At 41.3% G+C, this 17,138-nt stretch overlaps 1 protein-coding gene across 1 annotated transcript; it reads right to left on the bottom strand.

Moving 5' to 3' along the window:
- Nucleotides 1–3,297: 3,297 nt before the first annotated feature.
- On the bottom strand, nt 3,298–16,154 carry LOC110073249 (uncharacterized). Its single transcript, XM_073003243.2, has 5 exons — nt 15,765–16,154; nt 10,389–10,484; nt 8,584–8,688; nt 7,120–7,215; nt 3,298–3,706 (listed from the first exon to the last, which is right to left on the bottom strand). The coding sequence occupies exons 1-5, from the start codon at nt 15,988–15,990 to the stop codon at nt 3,597–3,599; spliced, it is 633 nt and encodes a 210-aa protein (XP_072859344.2). The 5' UTR covers nt 15,991–16,154; the 3' UTR covers nt 3,298–3,596.
- Nucleotides 16,155–17,138: the final 984 nt, after the last annotated feature.

The raw sequence follows: 17,138 nt of genomic DNA, 5'->3' as shown, positions 1-17,138 counted from the left end.
GATTGCCCGATTTATTTTCAACCTAACGTGGACTGTTGGTGGCATCGCTTCTGCTTCTGGCTGCTCCCTCTTTGGGCTATTAGCTAGCTACATTAGTAATTTATGGACTCAGAATGGCACTAGACTAAGACTGTTCTCTGCATCATCTGCGTTCTTCTCGGTGCCCTGTCTTGGCCTTTTCTCAAGGAACCTTGTCCCTTCATTGCAGGCACTTGCTGCCATAAACCAAAGCAGGCAGGGCTTATATGTGGAGGGCTAAATTCACCCTCATCATAAATGCTGTGCTCCACTCATTCAGGCAAACAGCATAGTAGGCTCCACAAGAAGAATTTCAACCATTTTTCTTTATTCCATTTTGTATCATATACATTACTATTTTAAAAGTTTGTGACTGATACTGAGTACAAGTTACAATGCTGAAAATCCCAGTAAATTATCCTTCATTAAAGTATTACTCTAAAATGTGTCTGATTTCCCAGACATACTTTTGTTGTTGTTGTTGTTGTTGTCCTTTACACACAGGTGGTTGACATGATTCACATTTATAACTTTCTTTTATCATCTCATTATAAGCAACTTGGCATAATTTTCGTGCAAAAGGAGATAAGGTGACTTTCTCTTGAAAATCTCACTGGAACAAGTCTGATGCAAGCGTGACATTTTACAAGCTCCAAAGATGAAGGCTGCAGGCTATGCTGCTCTCTTATGAATATAAAGGCACTACAAATGTGCAGCAAAGGCTTGCCTAAGGGGATGTCAGAAATAGAGTCAAAGTTAAGTTTTCTTTTTCATTTTTCGATTCCAGGTTTGCTACAAAAGTTTGAACTAATGTTGAACTTCTTGTCAAGTCTTAAAGCTAAGTGGTTCCATTTGAGTAGGGATTTGTAGGTTTAGATGTGAGGATTCCAGTATCTGTGCCACACTTGGATCTGACAGATCTATGCACAAAGCCCAACACTGCCTTAGGATCACCCTTGTATGACTAACTGCTCTTTTCTCCTGTGCTAAGCAAGAAGCTCACGGAAGATCTGTGGCCATTTCAGTGAATGTGTGTTTAATAGGGTTGAGGCAGATGCTTTCAATGGACTCCTCTCAAGAGTCCAGTGGACCATCCTGCCATTGGTATTTCTGCCATTATACATGTTTATACCTTGTGAGCTTCAGTTTTTATCCAGTTCCATCTTTCTGCCAGCACAGACTCTATTGCCTTTAGAAATTCCATTTTTATCCTTGGGGAAGTACCAAAAGGCAACATTTTCCCTTTGTGCAAGCCAGCCTGCAAACTATTCCACAAGGTATTTGCATAAACCATTCCAAAATGCATTATAAAATGGAGTTAAATATTGCTTTACTTTTTATTTATGCTAGTAGTTATTCCACTCTGGATGGAAAAAATATCCACTTCGGTTAATTTTTCTGCTAGCCTAATGATATAACCAAGAGTGCAGAACAACCCAGACTGAAAGGAAACATATGTGGAGAAAATACTACTTTTAACTCCTCATTCAAATCCTTCCTTGGATGTTCAAAGGCACCAGGTGAACCAACAAGAAGGAACAAGAAGATTAGGACTAGCTATAAGGAAAGGTGGTCGAAACTCCATTTGACGTGTCAGTTGTAACAAGTGGCCTTGTAGGAGATGCTACGATCCGGTCCTTGAGGTCCGAAATAATAATGTAAACCATGTCACTGTTTAGTTTGGTTTTCATAGAAACAACTTGGTAAAATAATGAGAAATGCAGAGGAAGATAACTCTGACAGCAAGGCACACAAACTACCATTTGCACCATCACAACTAAAGCCACTTCATGTAATCAGGTTTCATTCTTATCTTCCACTTTAAATTGGTATAGCTATACCTTGCACACAAGATAGACACATTTAGATTTCCAGGTTGCAGCCAGCAGTTTCTAGAAGCAATTCATCCACCCAGGAGAAACCTTAAACACAGAAATGCCGCCTCATGTGCAATGATTTTTTCCATGCTTAGATGAGCAGTTTAACAATCTGGAATTCTGCATATTTTTCTTTTTAAAACAAGAGAAAGAGAACTACCATGTTTGCAATATTGACTCAATCTGGTTTTAGTGCAATTATGTCATGTGTGAAGGCTGCTATGACACAGACCGTGTTAAATCAGCTGCATAACACTATCTTTGTAGGTTGTCTGTCTCTAACATTGCTTTGGCATTGCAACACATCGAATAAGACACTGCAAGAGAACTCAGGCTCAATATGAATGAAACTGAAGGTTTTGGTGGTACCGAGCAATGTGCGTCTAGAAGCAAAAAGTGAATAGCCAGCAGATGGTGCTGAATTCAAACAATGTTTTTCAACAATTGCTAATGGCAGAAGCTTAACTGATTCTTGCAGAAACCTCACAGTCAACTGTAAATGGCAAAGCATCCATGCTTTTAATTAGAGCATTAGATATTAAATGTTTGTCTAGTGCTGTGGCAATTTCAGAATTAGATTTCTAAAGGCTTGCACACTGTAATTACTGCTTCAGTGTTGTTAACTAAACCAGAAGAAAACCCTTGCCTCTCATGATTTCCAGGGTTTTTCTCCCCAGTTAACAATCACTTAAGGACTAGTAGGTAGCCATAAGTCGTGGAGGAACGACTTCAAGGTGACACAACACATTCTCACCCATGATGCCCATATACTACCTCCAGGATCAGAGGCAGCAAAGTCTCCGAATAGTTACAACAGCACCAAATAATTGCTGCCCTGCTTATGATCTTCATGTGTAGGTACAAAGGTAATGAACTAAGTATGGCTGATCCTTTTGCTTGATCTTGCAGGGCTTTCCTCTTTTTTTGTCCTTGAATATGACACATATTCCCCATGGCTACTTAAAATAAGAATTCTTATCCCAAACTCAGAATGTCATATATAAGAAAGTGTTGCCCATGGTAAGTTATACAGAGAGAAATAATCATTGACAGTAGTTCCAGAGAGAGGATGAAGTTCCCTATACTTGTCAGCACTGCAAGCCTGCTGATGCCCATGAAGTCACATAGAATTGGTGGGGACAGAATGACTGGATATGCATCCAAGCTCTGCAACAGGTTCCACAGTGGCAGCATCAAGAATCAAGTATACACACACGCTATGCGGACCACATTGTGTTGGACACAAGACTGCAAGCACAAAATACCTGATGACCCATCATGTTTTGCACAAGGAATATTTCTCATGCTGAAGCAGAGCTTGGAAATCAAGATTATCTTCATTAAATAATAATTTTTACAAATGCATTCTGTTAGTGGCATGGGGAACTGACAGAGCAGGTAGTTTTCTCTTTTTTTGAAAACATGCTTTATTTAATTAAAATGAAGTAAAATGTGCTAAAATGAGCCATCAAATAGCTATCTGTATCCAAATTTCATGTTTACACATACTTTGATGCACTTTTAGCTATTTTGATACTGTCAGGATTATTTTAAAGCCTGTTGGTATAGTAGAGCTTTCTTTTAACATATAATCGGATTTTTAAAACAATAATGATTTAATATTGGCATTAGGCAAAAATTCTTCTTTCTCCCAATGCTTATCCATTCAAATAATGCATCTCATCTTCAGTAAAGGATATTTCATTCTTTTATTTTCTTCATACACTGCATGCCAGAGTACGGTGAACGGCATCTGCATACATCTGGAGCAATACATTTGCCTCCATGGTGACAAGGCAGCCTACATAATGCTGGGAGAGAAAAACCAGTTACACAGTACATACAGTATACTTGTCAAGATCACAATTACTTCCAAATATCATGAAGACAATGTTTGTCACTGCCCCATGAGAGAACTCTTCTTCTACTTTTTTTTTTCCTTCAGGCCCAGGCAGCTGTAAAGGAGAATGCTTGTGAGTAGACGCTTCTTCTAGCCTCTCCCTCAAGAAAAACTCCTCCTCCTGGAGACACCAATTGTCCAAATTCCTGCAGCTGAGATCTTGGTGGGACCTCAGCTGCTCAGAGGTATAAGCCTTGGCCTTGGGATCATTAGGGTGAAATCCTGTCACTTAGTGTAGTAAATCACAATTAGAGTTGGCCCATTGAATCAATGGAACATATGGAGGAGGTGAATCGTCATTCCCTACTAATTTAATGGGTCTATTCTAGTTGTGACTTGCTATGCTAAACAAGAGGATTTCAGCCAATGTCTCCCCTGAGCTCCAGATCATGCTGACTGATGTATTCATTGTTTCCTGCTTTTTGCTGTGACTCCCCCCCCCCATGTATAATCTTGATGTCCCCATTGGAAATTTCCCTGCGTGCATGTGGTTTATAACTAGATTGTTGTTGTTGTTCAGTCGTTTAGTTGTGTCCGACTCTTCGTGACCCCATGGACCAGAGCACACCAGGCCCTCCTGTCTTCCACTGCCTCCCAGAGTTGGGTCAAATTCATGTTGGTAGCTTTGATGACACTGTCCAGCCATCTCATCCTCTTAGTTAGAGCCTAAATTATCAGGTTTTGAAATCTCCTGCTGGGTTTTTCTTAACTCTGACAACAACTGCCCAGAGTGGCCCTGGCTGCCAGATGGGCGGTATATAAATCAAATTAATAACAACAACAAACAATAACAACTCTGTATTTGATTTTGGCTTTGTTTTCTGGATTCTCCTTGCCTGGCTCATCTACTAATGGTACCATTCCTTGGTATTGAGACCCCATCCTTCCAGAAATAGAATAATATCAGTGAAATATACCACAACATTCTTGTCTATCACACATTCTCACAATATGAATTTTATAAGCCCCATGCTGTGAGAAACTACTATGAATTTAAAATAATTTGACAGAGAAGGACAACAGCCAGCACTACAAATTCAGCATTGCATAGAAGAAGCTTATGTGTTTCTCTCTTGGCTCGACTGTCTGATTTTAAATTATAGGAGGATACATCTTAAAGAACTTTGTCAGAGCTGTGGTTGCAAAGGTTCTGCTCTTCGTGTTACTGAAAACCTGGTGGTTTATGCCTATCCAGCAACAGTTTCCTCTTTTTGGAAATACATATCTTGTCAAAAAACAACTAAGTCTTAAACTAAACTAATTAATTAATTAACAACTCCATCAGTGTCCTTGAACTGTACAACAACTTCCTAGTCTTAATCTTTGCAAGTAAGAGAAGCATAAAATAACCTAATCTGCTTGAACCTGAGATTTAGGTGAGGTTTTGCTAAAAGCAAGTAATTATATAATAATCTGTATGATTTTGTTTGGGCCATTTGTTTTTCTGTGATACTCTAAATCGAAAGGATTTAGAGGATTTCAAACTATAGTTGCACCCTCGTACCCAGGGGGAACTGGCTTGTTCTAAGCCCCACCATGGATGCTGAAAAAGTGGACTATAGCCAACACTATTTTAATAACAAACACTATTCATGGCATGATCTCTGGCTCTCTCTAGTGTCCAGTTCTGATAACTTAATCTTTAAAAATATATATTTCTAGGATTTTTCTCTTAATATTTTTAATATTTTCAGACAGTGGATAAAGGAATCTGTGGATACTGATTCCACGGATAAGGGTGTCTTACTGTACTTCTATTCCATTCATTATTCATTAAAAATGATTAATCCACAAAAAAAAAATCAGAGTAACTGTTCAGAGTATTGTTGTTAAGTGCCATCAAGGTGGAACAGACTACAGGGATTTCAAGGTTTGATTTTTAAGGACTGGTTTTACCAGTTCTATTCCCCCAGTGGGCTTCCAAGGCTGAGCAGAGATTCAAACCCAGGCTTCCTGAGTACTACTCCATCACTCAGTCCACTACACCACCCTGGGTATCATACTTAAAGTCACCATATCCTTGTTTTTAAAGAAATAATAATTAAGGTAATATTCCTAATACAGTAGTGCCCCGCATGACGACGATAATCCATTCTTTTAAAATTGCTGTTAAGCGAAATCTTCGTCATGAGGAAAAAAAACCCACTGGAATGCATTGAAAACCGGTTAATGCATTCCAATGGGGAAATACTTCATCGTCCAGTGAAGATCGCCCATAGAAAACCGCTGATCAGCTGTTTAAAATTGCTGTCTTCCAAAGCTTCTGTCCGGAAAACAGCCATTTTGCGAAGGGAGGGAATCCATTTTGCAAAGGGAAGCCATTTTGAGGAGCCGGAAAAATCATCGTTTAGCGAACAAACGGTTCGCGAAGCAGGGACCTAATCAACGTAAAGCGGATTTCCCCCATAGGAACCATCGTTTTGCGATCACAATAGCGATCGCAAAAAAGTCATCATCAAGCAATTTCGACATCATGCGGGGTAAGCGACTAGCAGGGCACCACTGTACATGAATTATGTTTATGTTTATATGACACTGTGCAAACATGGGATATGAGATGGAAAATGTAGGTGCAGATAGCACAACATTTCCTTTATAATTCTATCAGAAGTTGAAAATAATGGCCGCAGGGTCAAAAGACCCGGTGTACTTCCTCAGTCATTTCCTCCTCAGCTTATCTTTTCTGGAAAGTAAAAAGATGAAGGATGTAGTGGGGGGGGAATATATTCTTGAACCAAAAGATGCCACTGTCTGGATTCATGGCTAAATTCCAAAAGCAGGCAGCACAGTAAAAAGCTTGCCTTAAGACATCCCCTGCATCAAGTTTTATATTAGAGACTGGATATTCATATTTGTCTCCTGGGGGGACAAATATGAATATTGCCACCACATGTGGCTGGGCCCTTTGGATCCACCCCACAGAACCAGCTGGTCCACTTACTGCTCATAGTGTGGCACATACAGCCGTCTTCGTTCATGCCGCACCAACTGCGGAAGTAGCCCAACCGGGCGACTTCCCTGCCTCCCTGAGCGGCTGACCACTCAGCAGCTGAGCAGGTCGACTCATCATCCCGCCTCCCCGCTGGAGTGATCAGGAGTGCAGGGAGGCAGGGAAGCACCGGTTGGGCTACTTCTGCGATTGGCTAATTCTGCATGTCACTCCGCAAACGTTAAGGAGAGCAGCTGGTTCTGTAGGTGGGTCCAAAAGGCCCAGCCACCTGTGGTGGCGATATTTGTAATCCACTCTCCCAGAAGATGAATACGAGTATCTCATCTCTAGTTTACATAAATCAAAAGGTCTTGGCATAAAGAAATGTAACTCACCTAAATGACATGCCCCACCAACCCATCCAGTGGCACAGCTGCAGATGCCAGGAGCTACGCAAGCACCTCCGTTCCGACATCCCTGAGGACAAACAGCTGCAAAAAAGGAAGGGAAGGGAAGGGAAAGGAGGGAGGGAGGAAGAGAGGAAGGACAAGGAAACATAACCTATAATCATTAAAATTAGCCATATTTGTAATATATATTCAAGCTGATTCCAGTTTATGGCAGCCCTTTTCTGTGTCCTAAATACACAGTCTCCAGAAATAGTTTACTATTCCCTTCTTCTGGAGGTGCTCTGACTGCCTCATTTGTTGAACACCACACAGCATGGTGGTTCTTCTGCAAATTATAGTGAGGAATTAAACTCCTCCTAACCTCTAACTCCATAACCAGGTGCTCTGTCTCACTGAGCTATCCAGCCAGCTCACTCTTTGCTACCTTTGCACAAAATTAACAGACTAACACCTGTTGCTTTAGTTGTTTATTCTCAAATATAGTTACAGTAGGACCCCCATATCTGCAGATTCACTTCTCCGCTGCTTTAAAATACTAAAATTTTTAAAAAACCAGAATGGTGTACTTACCAGAACTGGCCACTAGAGGGAACCGCAAATCATGCTTTGTATAGCATTCCCTACTTCCACAATTTTCAGCATCCATGGGCGGATTTGGAACTAATCCCCTGTGGATACTGTGGTCCTACTTAACTTAATTATTGTTGGTAGATGTTTTGGCCTACAGTTCAAATGCTATAGACTGACTAGCTTTTGTCATGCACAAAACAAAACGACCTGATAAAGAGGAATATGAGATAATAAGACCTAAAGCCAATCTCGCTAGTCTCAAATACAGTAGACCCACTGAATCCACTACAGAATGGCAAGTCAACACGTATGTATCTGTCATTGCATCTACTCACCTCTATGTTAGAAAAAGAATGGTGTCTAGGTGGCCAACCACATTAACAAAAAAGGTGGGAAATGCTACAGGTTTGAAGCAGTCTGATTCACATTTTTTTTTCATTGCTTGCACAATGCAATGGGCAATGCAAATCAGTTAGAGTCCCACACCTCCAATCTGTTGCTTTTCCTCCCCACAACAGACCCACTTTAAAAAAAAATCAAATCATTTCTCCAACATTCTTCTTTATTTTTTTTAAAGCTTCTCCTCCTGGATAACACTCTAGTTTATTTTATTATTTTAACATCCCAGTCGTAAGCTGACAACAAAACAGGAAAAAGCCTGTCCTATTGCTTATTTGTGAAGTTTTTGAGGAGCGCCACCTGCAGAGCTGTAAGAAGAGCTGCAAGCAGCTTAACTTAAGTGCAGTCATTTAAACTGAACAGACTCAAATTCCCTGGCGTGACTTCACAGCGAGTGAATGCAAGTGAATTTGCATTTCCCTCGCTATGTGGTTGCACCCTAACTGTGACCCACAACTACCGTAACTGAAGAGTACTTGCCTTCTTGGCATCTTGATCCTGCCCAGCCTGAAGCACAAAGACACTTCACTACTCCACTGACTGAGATGCATTCCCCACCATTCTGACATCCTCCTTCACAGCTGACTGGAAAGAAAAAGACAAAGATTACCAAGAGCAACACTTCAGCAAAATGTTGAATCCCAAATACTTTGCCTCCTCCAGGCTCTGTATGGTTAGGATGGATATAAAGCTTTTTTGCAATAACATGCTCTCTATTATGTATGAAAAATATTTTGACCTCAACATTCTGCTATACAGTGGGGTCTCTACTTAAGAACGTCTCTACTTAAGAACAATCCAACTTAAGAACAGCTCCATTTGCTAAATTTTGCTTCTACTTGAGAACAGAAATCCAAGATAAGAACAGGACAAAAACCTTTCCTGCTCTTTTTTTAATCTTAGGTCATCTTAGGTTAAAAAAAATTCTCCCCCTAGTGGTAGAGTACGTATTAACCAGCTTTGCATTAGTTTCTATGGGAACTAATGCTTCAATGTACGAACGCACCTCTACATAACAAAAAAACAGCCAGAACGGATTAATTGGTTTTCAGTCCATTCCTATGGGAAATTTTGCTTCAACTTAAGAACGTTTCAACTTAAGAACACCATTCCAATACAAATTAAGTTCTTAAGTAGAGGTTCCACTGTAGTTTCTATGGACGGAAAAGAGCAGATACGGATTAAATGGTTTTCAATGCATTCCTATGGGAAATGCAGATTCAACATAAGAATTTTTCAACTTGAGAACCACCTTCCAATACGGATTAAGTTCTTAAGTAGAGACCCCACTGTACCGGTAAGAAAATACACACACACAGAGAGAGAGAGAGAGAGAGAGAGAGAGAGAGAGAGATTCGGTGCTCTGCAAAACAAAATGCTCAGGACTTTCTTCCCCTCCCCTGCTCCTTTCAGTCTTCCATGCCACCCAAAAACCAGCTCCAAGGGGCTTCCAAGCCATCTAGAACTGGTTTGGGAGGCAAACAGATATTGGTGGAGGATGGAACAAGGTCTCTACCCTATGAACTTGGGTAGCAGGTCCATATGACAGAAGATGATCCTTTAGTTTCCTGATCCTTACCAATGTACAGCTCATTATTTTATGATTTGAACTGGGTCCAGAAACAAACTAGTAACAGATGACAGAACAAAGGAGACACACATGTCTCTTGTCAAGATTCTTGCCAATTCATATGCTTCTTGTAAACAGCATTTGCAACTGTTAGTATTTTTTATTTGTTTAATGTTTGATCATTCGCACGAAGCAGCACTTGGTAAAGTAAAGCTAATGTAGATCTTGGAATTAGCATGTGCCTCAGTGGTACTGCCTATATATTTTAAGTGTGGGGGTGGGTGGTAAAATTTCTTTTGCGGACATTTATTTTGCAAAAGAATGTAATGACTGGTAAAATCATTCCTGTTCCAATATAATAAGTTAACTGTCTACATCTAAAACACCACTTCAGTAGTGATTTTGAAGGTGATTGATTGATTGATTGATTGATTGATTGATTGATTGATTGATTGCAATGTTTCTATTTCCAAAGTATAGCTTTTTTAAAAACTAAATATGCCAGCAACTATGACTTTTAGAGCAAAACATGATGGCCAATTTACTTGAATTCATGATAGGCAAGTGTTACATGGCATAACTGTTGAGAGTGAATGCTCTTAACAATGTTGACAAACTCCCTCCAACTGTAGCTACCTTTTTTATGTTGTGCATTGGTGTAATTTAGACTACATTTTGCCCTTCACAGATTTGCAAACTGCCAAGATTAACTCACCTTTATGACAGTATCTTCCTCCATAGCCAGGCTGACATCTGCATTTTCCTGGTCTGAGACACCTCCCTCCATTTTTACATTTGGGATAACACGTTGCTATCAAAAACAGAGAGACACAGAAAAAGAAAAGAAACTAGGATGAAACAGTCCTGTTGGAGGGAAACAGATAACTCTAAAGGCTTCTGCTGCTTTGGAAAGCCTACCAATGAATCTGTTATATACACAGTAGATTGAGTAGCAATTCATATGAATCATGGTGTACACTCAATAATGGCAAATATAATCAGCCAGTTTGGTTTGTAAAATGGCTAGAATAAAGATAGAATTTTCTTATCACATGAACACAGGGCCATGGAGTCACAGAAGACACACTTACCGAGGAATAAAATTACCAGAACCGATTGTATTCAATACCAGCAATTATGACTCTGAAATTTTAAAAAAAGTGAGATAAGATTTTAAAAGATGTATGAAGGGAATCAGAATTAGCAAAAGGAGGTCACTGAGCCAAATCCAGTATTTGATGGTTAAGGCTTGGTATTTCAGTAGCCAATCCAGACATAAAAGGCTACTTTAAAAGGAATGGCAGCTACCTGGTGTAAGGTAGTAGGCACCATGAAAAAAGATAAACTCTAAATCCAGAAAGGCCATACAGCCTTTCTAAAGGAACTGGGTCTCTTTCAGAGCTCCAGACTGCTTGATTATTTAAAAAAGGGGGGGGGGCAGGAACTGACAGAAGCCATTAATTCACATCTAACCTCCATTATGGGATCCTGGGATGCTTTTTTGATTTATGGCTGGAAGCCATGTGGAACTCCACTCTACAACTAATACCATTTGTACACTTAAAACTGATTATATCCTCAAACTCCACTTTTCTCTCATTTTTTCCTACACCAGCAAACTCCCAGAGATAAATCATCCTCCACCTCCTTTGCATTTGCTTCACAAATGGCTTTCGTATACCAAACAGAATTTTCATCCATGTTAAAGACGGGCTTACGGTGAAAACTTGCTGAGAAGACAAGTCTTCCTCGTGCATTCGGAGGGAGTCTGTGTGACTGACAGCTAAAAGAAGGGTCTGCAACACAAGGAAATAAATAGCTGGAAAATGGAGCGTCCTAAAGGACGGGTGCTGTGATGATTTCATGCAAACAAATTATCTGACAGCTTTAGCAGGCTCTTCACGCATGAATCATTCATGAGCCCATTCGGGTATCCATATATTTGCTATCTGCACACAATTTTCAGTAAGACTGTTGCCGTTTATTTTCCCCTTTGGACTCCATTACAGACTCCACTGAGATTTAGTCGACCACTACGATTTTACTTGCAGCGTTCTATAAAGTGTAGCCATGTTTTTTGCTTTATAAAAGTAAAAAATGTTTGAAATGGCAAACAAATAAATGCATAAATAAAAATAAAAAACTGACCAGTGACCAACTGACCCACACACATTTCAAATACTTGTGGATGATCACCCGAGAACAATACTTTCTTAACTGAATAAACATTCACCTTAATTGAATCAACGTTCATGAATTACAAAGAATTAAACATGCGAATAAAATTGCGTTCCACAAAGATTTAAGCTGACTATAACAAATAATGTTCTCTCTTGCACTTCCAAAATCATTTTTAAGAGCAAGCCCATTCACGTTCTTAAGACACCAGTCCTCAGAACTGTCCAAAAATTCCCCAGGGGCAGAATTCTGGAAGTTTCAGCCCACAAACACCGATCTACGGTTGCTAAATTTTGCCCTTCCCCCAGAAAGGGCTAACTCTGACAAAGCATCCACTTCTCTAGCTTTTATTTCAAGTTGCTATTTTTTAAAAAAAAGATTCTGTAGTCTTTCCTGGGAGCAGGAGTTCTTGGGAAATTGCCCTCTACCACACCTAATGGGCAGAAATACTATAACTCCCAGCACTCAGGTTAACTCTCCCTGCCATCATGTGAATAGTAATAGCGGGGGACTACGTCCTCCTGCATGAGGAGGATGCGGGAAGTCATATTCTCACTGTCCTTTAAGGTCTACAGAAGATGCCTCCTGAAGAATTAAAACTCACAGGAGCACCCGAGCAACTTTTAAAAATAGAAATTAATGATGGGAACCAAAGGCCAGAAAAAACAGTGTCAGAATATAAGCTACTGATCCCCAACCTTGGATGTCCAGATGTTCTTGGACTTCAACTCCCAGAAATCATGGCCAGCAGAGCTGGTGGTGAAGGCTTCTGGGAGTTGTAGTCCAAGAAGATCTGGAGGCCCAAGGTTGGGGACCATTGGTATAAGCCCTTCGTGGGGGTAGGGGGGCAAAATCCAGCGCTCTGCTGATTTGTGTTTGTGGGCTGAAACTCCTTAAATTCTATCTGGGGAATTCCTGGAAGAGTTCTATGGGTCCATTAACACAAAAGAGCATGTTCCTAATTATTCTTTCCCCACTCACAAGTGTCTCATTCTGATATTAATTATCGGTAACTTAATTTTACATTAATATCTTTTATTCCATAATGACTGTCTTTTGCTTATGTTTCTGACTTATCCCACCCCAATCCTTATGCTTTTATGAATCCCTGATAGTTTGGTCTAATGGTCAATCTTACCAGCTCACCATACTCAGCAGCAAAATATTTGTCATCTAATTTATTGATCAAAATCCACTTGGCATACATTTATACCAGTGGAAGTTGATGATGGCATCAGCTGGTGCCGGTACAATGTAGATTAATCAAATGCTTCCTAGGCTCTTGTTTTAGGCTCCAAGGCTCCTTAAGGCTTCTTTTTTTTCCCCTGGGGAAGCCTTTGGGAAAGGGAAAGGAAACCTTTAATTGCCAACCATAATTGCTGGATTGCCAGAGGTGATCCAGTGGTGAGTTTTGTTGATTAAATGCTTCCTTTCCCTGAGAATACCAAAGGCTTCGCCAGAGCAAAAAAGAAATCCTAGAGAGCATCTGAACCTAAAACAGGGGATAGAAAACTTTCAATTAATGTACATTAAACTTAACCACGGCCAGCGGGTGACATCATTGGATTCCATTGGTGTGAATCGATGCAAAAGGATTTTATCCACTGTTATTTAATTTTTACTGACAGATGGTAAGAGGAACTCTTGTAGGATTTTCTGCCTCCAGATAACACCTCGGGCAGCAAAATGTCTTGGTGCAGCTCTCTAGAGGTCCAGGGGTCATTTGAGTGGAAAGTTCACTCTAATCTTTTTTCATTAAAAATACAGGACTTCTCTTTTTTAAACAGCAAGTCCATCTGACATACTTTGAGCCTCTTGTTCATTACTCTTTCTCTCCTCCTAGTACTGAGTGCATCTGGATCCTAAGCACCCATTTCAACAATAGACCATGCATAATATAAATATTATTCTCCAAAATGGTATTCCTAATTCAATTATGCAGTCACTGATTCTCATATTTGACCCCCTCTTGTGATAATCCCTGTAAGTACATTTCTGTCCTGGACTCAATGATGCCTGATTAACTGGTGTAATTTCCTTTTATTATGCTTTCTGCAGCAGCGTTCCAGTCAAATTGGACACATGCTACATTGAAAAAGGCAATAAAAGTTGTGCATTTTAAAACAGGTTTTCAGGATGGCTTTACACTGCAGAGCTTTTATTTATTTATTTATTTATTTTTTGAAGTTCACATTCTTAGTGGTGTTTATAGCCTGGTTTTGCTGACTTTAAAACAAAATTACTGATTCTCGCACTGTTTATGTTTATTCAATGAGTTGAGTTTTATCACTTTAATGTTTAAACCACCCTAGCTTTAAATTACATAAACATGGGCATTAGGGCATTTCAGGCAAACTGGCCCAATATCTCCTCAATCACAGTCAGCCTGGCCAAAACTGAGGGATGATGGTTGTTGTAGTTCAGCAATATCTGAAAGGCCAGTTTCTATGCTTTGCCCTTTACAACTCATATTAGGTTACTTGCAGTTTGTTCTGTTCCCATAAGAACATAAGACGAGCCCTGCTGGATCAGGCCAAAGGCCCCTCTAGTCCAGCTTCCTGTATTTTACAGTGGCCCCACCAGATGCCTCTGGGAGCACAGGCGACAGCTAGATACCTGTCTCCTGATACCCCTCTCCTGCATCTGGCATTTTGAGGTACCTTCCTTTTAAACCTAGAGATTATACATCTCCATCATGGCTTGTAACCTGCAATGGACTCTTCCTCCAGGAATCCGTCCAATTCTTTTTTAAAGACATCTAGGCCAGATGCCATCACCACATCCTGTGGCAAGGAGTTCCACAGACTAACAACATGGTGGGTCAAGAAATATTTTCTTTTGTCTGCTCTCACTCTCTCAAATTGAGTGTTGGGAGAGTGAGAACAGACAAAACAAAATATTTCCTTACACCACCCCCCAACACCCCTATGTCAAAGGAGTACAGCCAACATTAACCCTGAAAGACAGCAAAAAGCTGTAGGGTTGGCATTTCTTCCTTCTTTATATAGACCCAGAAACATTCCTGTTGTCAGTGTAACAAGTGAGGAGGAACCTGCTGCTAGCCCAGCGACAGCTTGATCTTTATGAGAACATAAAAGGATCTTTTCTGGAGGCGAAGAAGCTTTTTGTTCTCAAGACTATCACGGGACAGACACCTGGGTGGAAATAATCACGGCAACGAAGGAGGCTGACACATTCCAGAAGGGCTCATTGACACATGGCAAACAGAAAGCAGGAGTTTAGGGAAGAAACCCTATTAAAAAGTTTTTTAAAAAAAAAAACCAGCATGAATCTACCTATGTCTTCAATGGAGTCTCTACTCCTTAAAGGGTTTAGGATTACAACCGTCCAGATGCGTCTGACAAACAATCGCGGGGACATGCGAGCAATATGGGGGGGGGGGGGGGGAGAACCTCATAGCAAAGGTCGGCCAGGGAAGAGGCAAACCTGAGGGCACGTGAGCTTCTTTCCACCCGGTGCAGGTAGGAAGGATCCTTGGTAAACCCAACACAAGATTGTTGGGTGGCCTGGAAGTGCGTGCCGGAAGCGCTTCCAGATTTTCTGTTGTTGTTTACTTCTTTCACACGCTATTTTTTAAAACTTCAGCGCGGTGTGCCCTGCCCCAGGAGAGGCTAGTTTGGTCTCTCCGAAAGGGCTGAAGCCGACGCAAAGAACAGCGGGTGGCCTGAATAAACCCTTCTCTGCATCCTGCACCAGGAAGCACGCCCCCGTGCCATTCCCTCCCAGAGCTTGAAAAAAGTTACTTTTCTACAAACTTTCCAGGCTCCGTCAGCTGAGATAGATACCTAGCCTTCTGGAGGTGCTGCAGTCCGAAACGAAGAAGCGAAGGGTAACCGTCTCCACGTTCCTTCCCCCCCCCTCGCGCGCTTCTTCTTTTTTAAAAAATACCAACCATACTGGCAGCGCTCGCCCTCGTAGCCCTTGGGGCAGAAGCAGGTGCTGTTCCGGATGCAGAGGCCCCCGTGCTGGCAGGGCGGCCGGCAGACGGCGCGCGGGTCGAAGATGAAAGGGACGGCCACGCCGCGCGACACCTTGGAGGGCTGCGCGCGCGCCACCGGCGGCCCTCCCGCCGCGAAGGCCAGGAGCAGGACCAGCCAGGCGCGCCACCAGCACCTCATCGCCCCCCGGCCTGGCCCTGGCGCCGCCCGAAGTACTGTTTTCCCCTCAGCTCTCCCGCTTCGGAGTCGGCGGCCTCCGAGGCCCCTCAGTGCTTCACCGCTTCCTCCTGCGCTCCCACACTCCCCTCTTTCGTTTCCCCTTCTCTCTTTTCCCTCCTCTCCCCCTCTTTTCCCCTCCTCTTTACTCTTGTAAGGACTTTTTTTTTTTAAAAAAAGGTTTCCTCCCTTCTTTCTTTAAATCTGTGTATGGGTATATATAGAGGCACACATACACACAGCATTTGCATTGCATACAGTACATTCTGTTTTTCATGTTATTTCCTCATGCGCCTGGTTTCAACAAAAACAAAAGTTCCTGAACATGATTACTTTGTATTTTAAAGCAAATTTCAGGTGGCTGGAGAGATAAATCCAAATTATTGCCACCACCAGGCATTATTACATTTATATCCTGCCCTTTGTAAAACACACTCAAGACAGACGACATGGGGCCCACCTTGTCTTGATACAGTTTAGGCGGCAGAGGATTACCGTAATCATCCACATTTTCAAGAAAAGCCTGGACAACTCCTTTCTAAAACCTCTGGAAAGCTAAGAGGGCTCTCGTGGCTCAGAATAAGGTAACTACCTGGGTTCCTATGTGATTTTTACAGTTGTAATGAGATTTTAAATTTGGTTCAAGTGAAAATCACATTTTATGATGCCATGTATTTTTTAACTGATAGACATAATCACAGACTGAAGCCTGAATTCAGTTGGCAGTTCCAGTTAAAATACACTTATACAGAAAATTGTTATGGATTCTAAAGTATGGCCTCTTGTATCTCTAAAGTGCATAAACATCATATGTTAGGTGCTGTCAAGTTGTCTCCGACTTACAGGGATGCTACGAATGAGCGATCTATCATGTCCTCAGTTGCCCTTCTAAACTCAAGCCTGTAGATCCTTTAGGGATTCAGTCCCTCTCTTATTTGCTCTCCCTCTTTTCGTGCTTTTTCTACCTTTCCCAGAGTTATTGTCTTTTCCAGAGAATCCTGCCTTCTCATGATGTGCCCAAATTAGGACAACCTTAGTTTCAATGTTTTTGCCTCCAGGGATAGTTTAGGCTAGATTTGATCTGGGACCCACTCATTTGTCTTTTTGGCAGT

The sequence above is a fragment of the Pogona vitticeps genome, chromosome 6, assembly GCF_051106095.1.
Source record: "Pogona vitticeps strain Pit_001003342236 chromosome 6, PviZW2.1, whole genome shotgun sequence".
NCBI lineage: Eukaryota > Metazoa > Chordata > Lepidosauria > Squamata > Agamidae > Pogona > Pogona vitticeps.
Note: the sequence above shows the minus strand (reverse complement) of the source record. Positions and strands in the feature narration are given on the sequence as shown.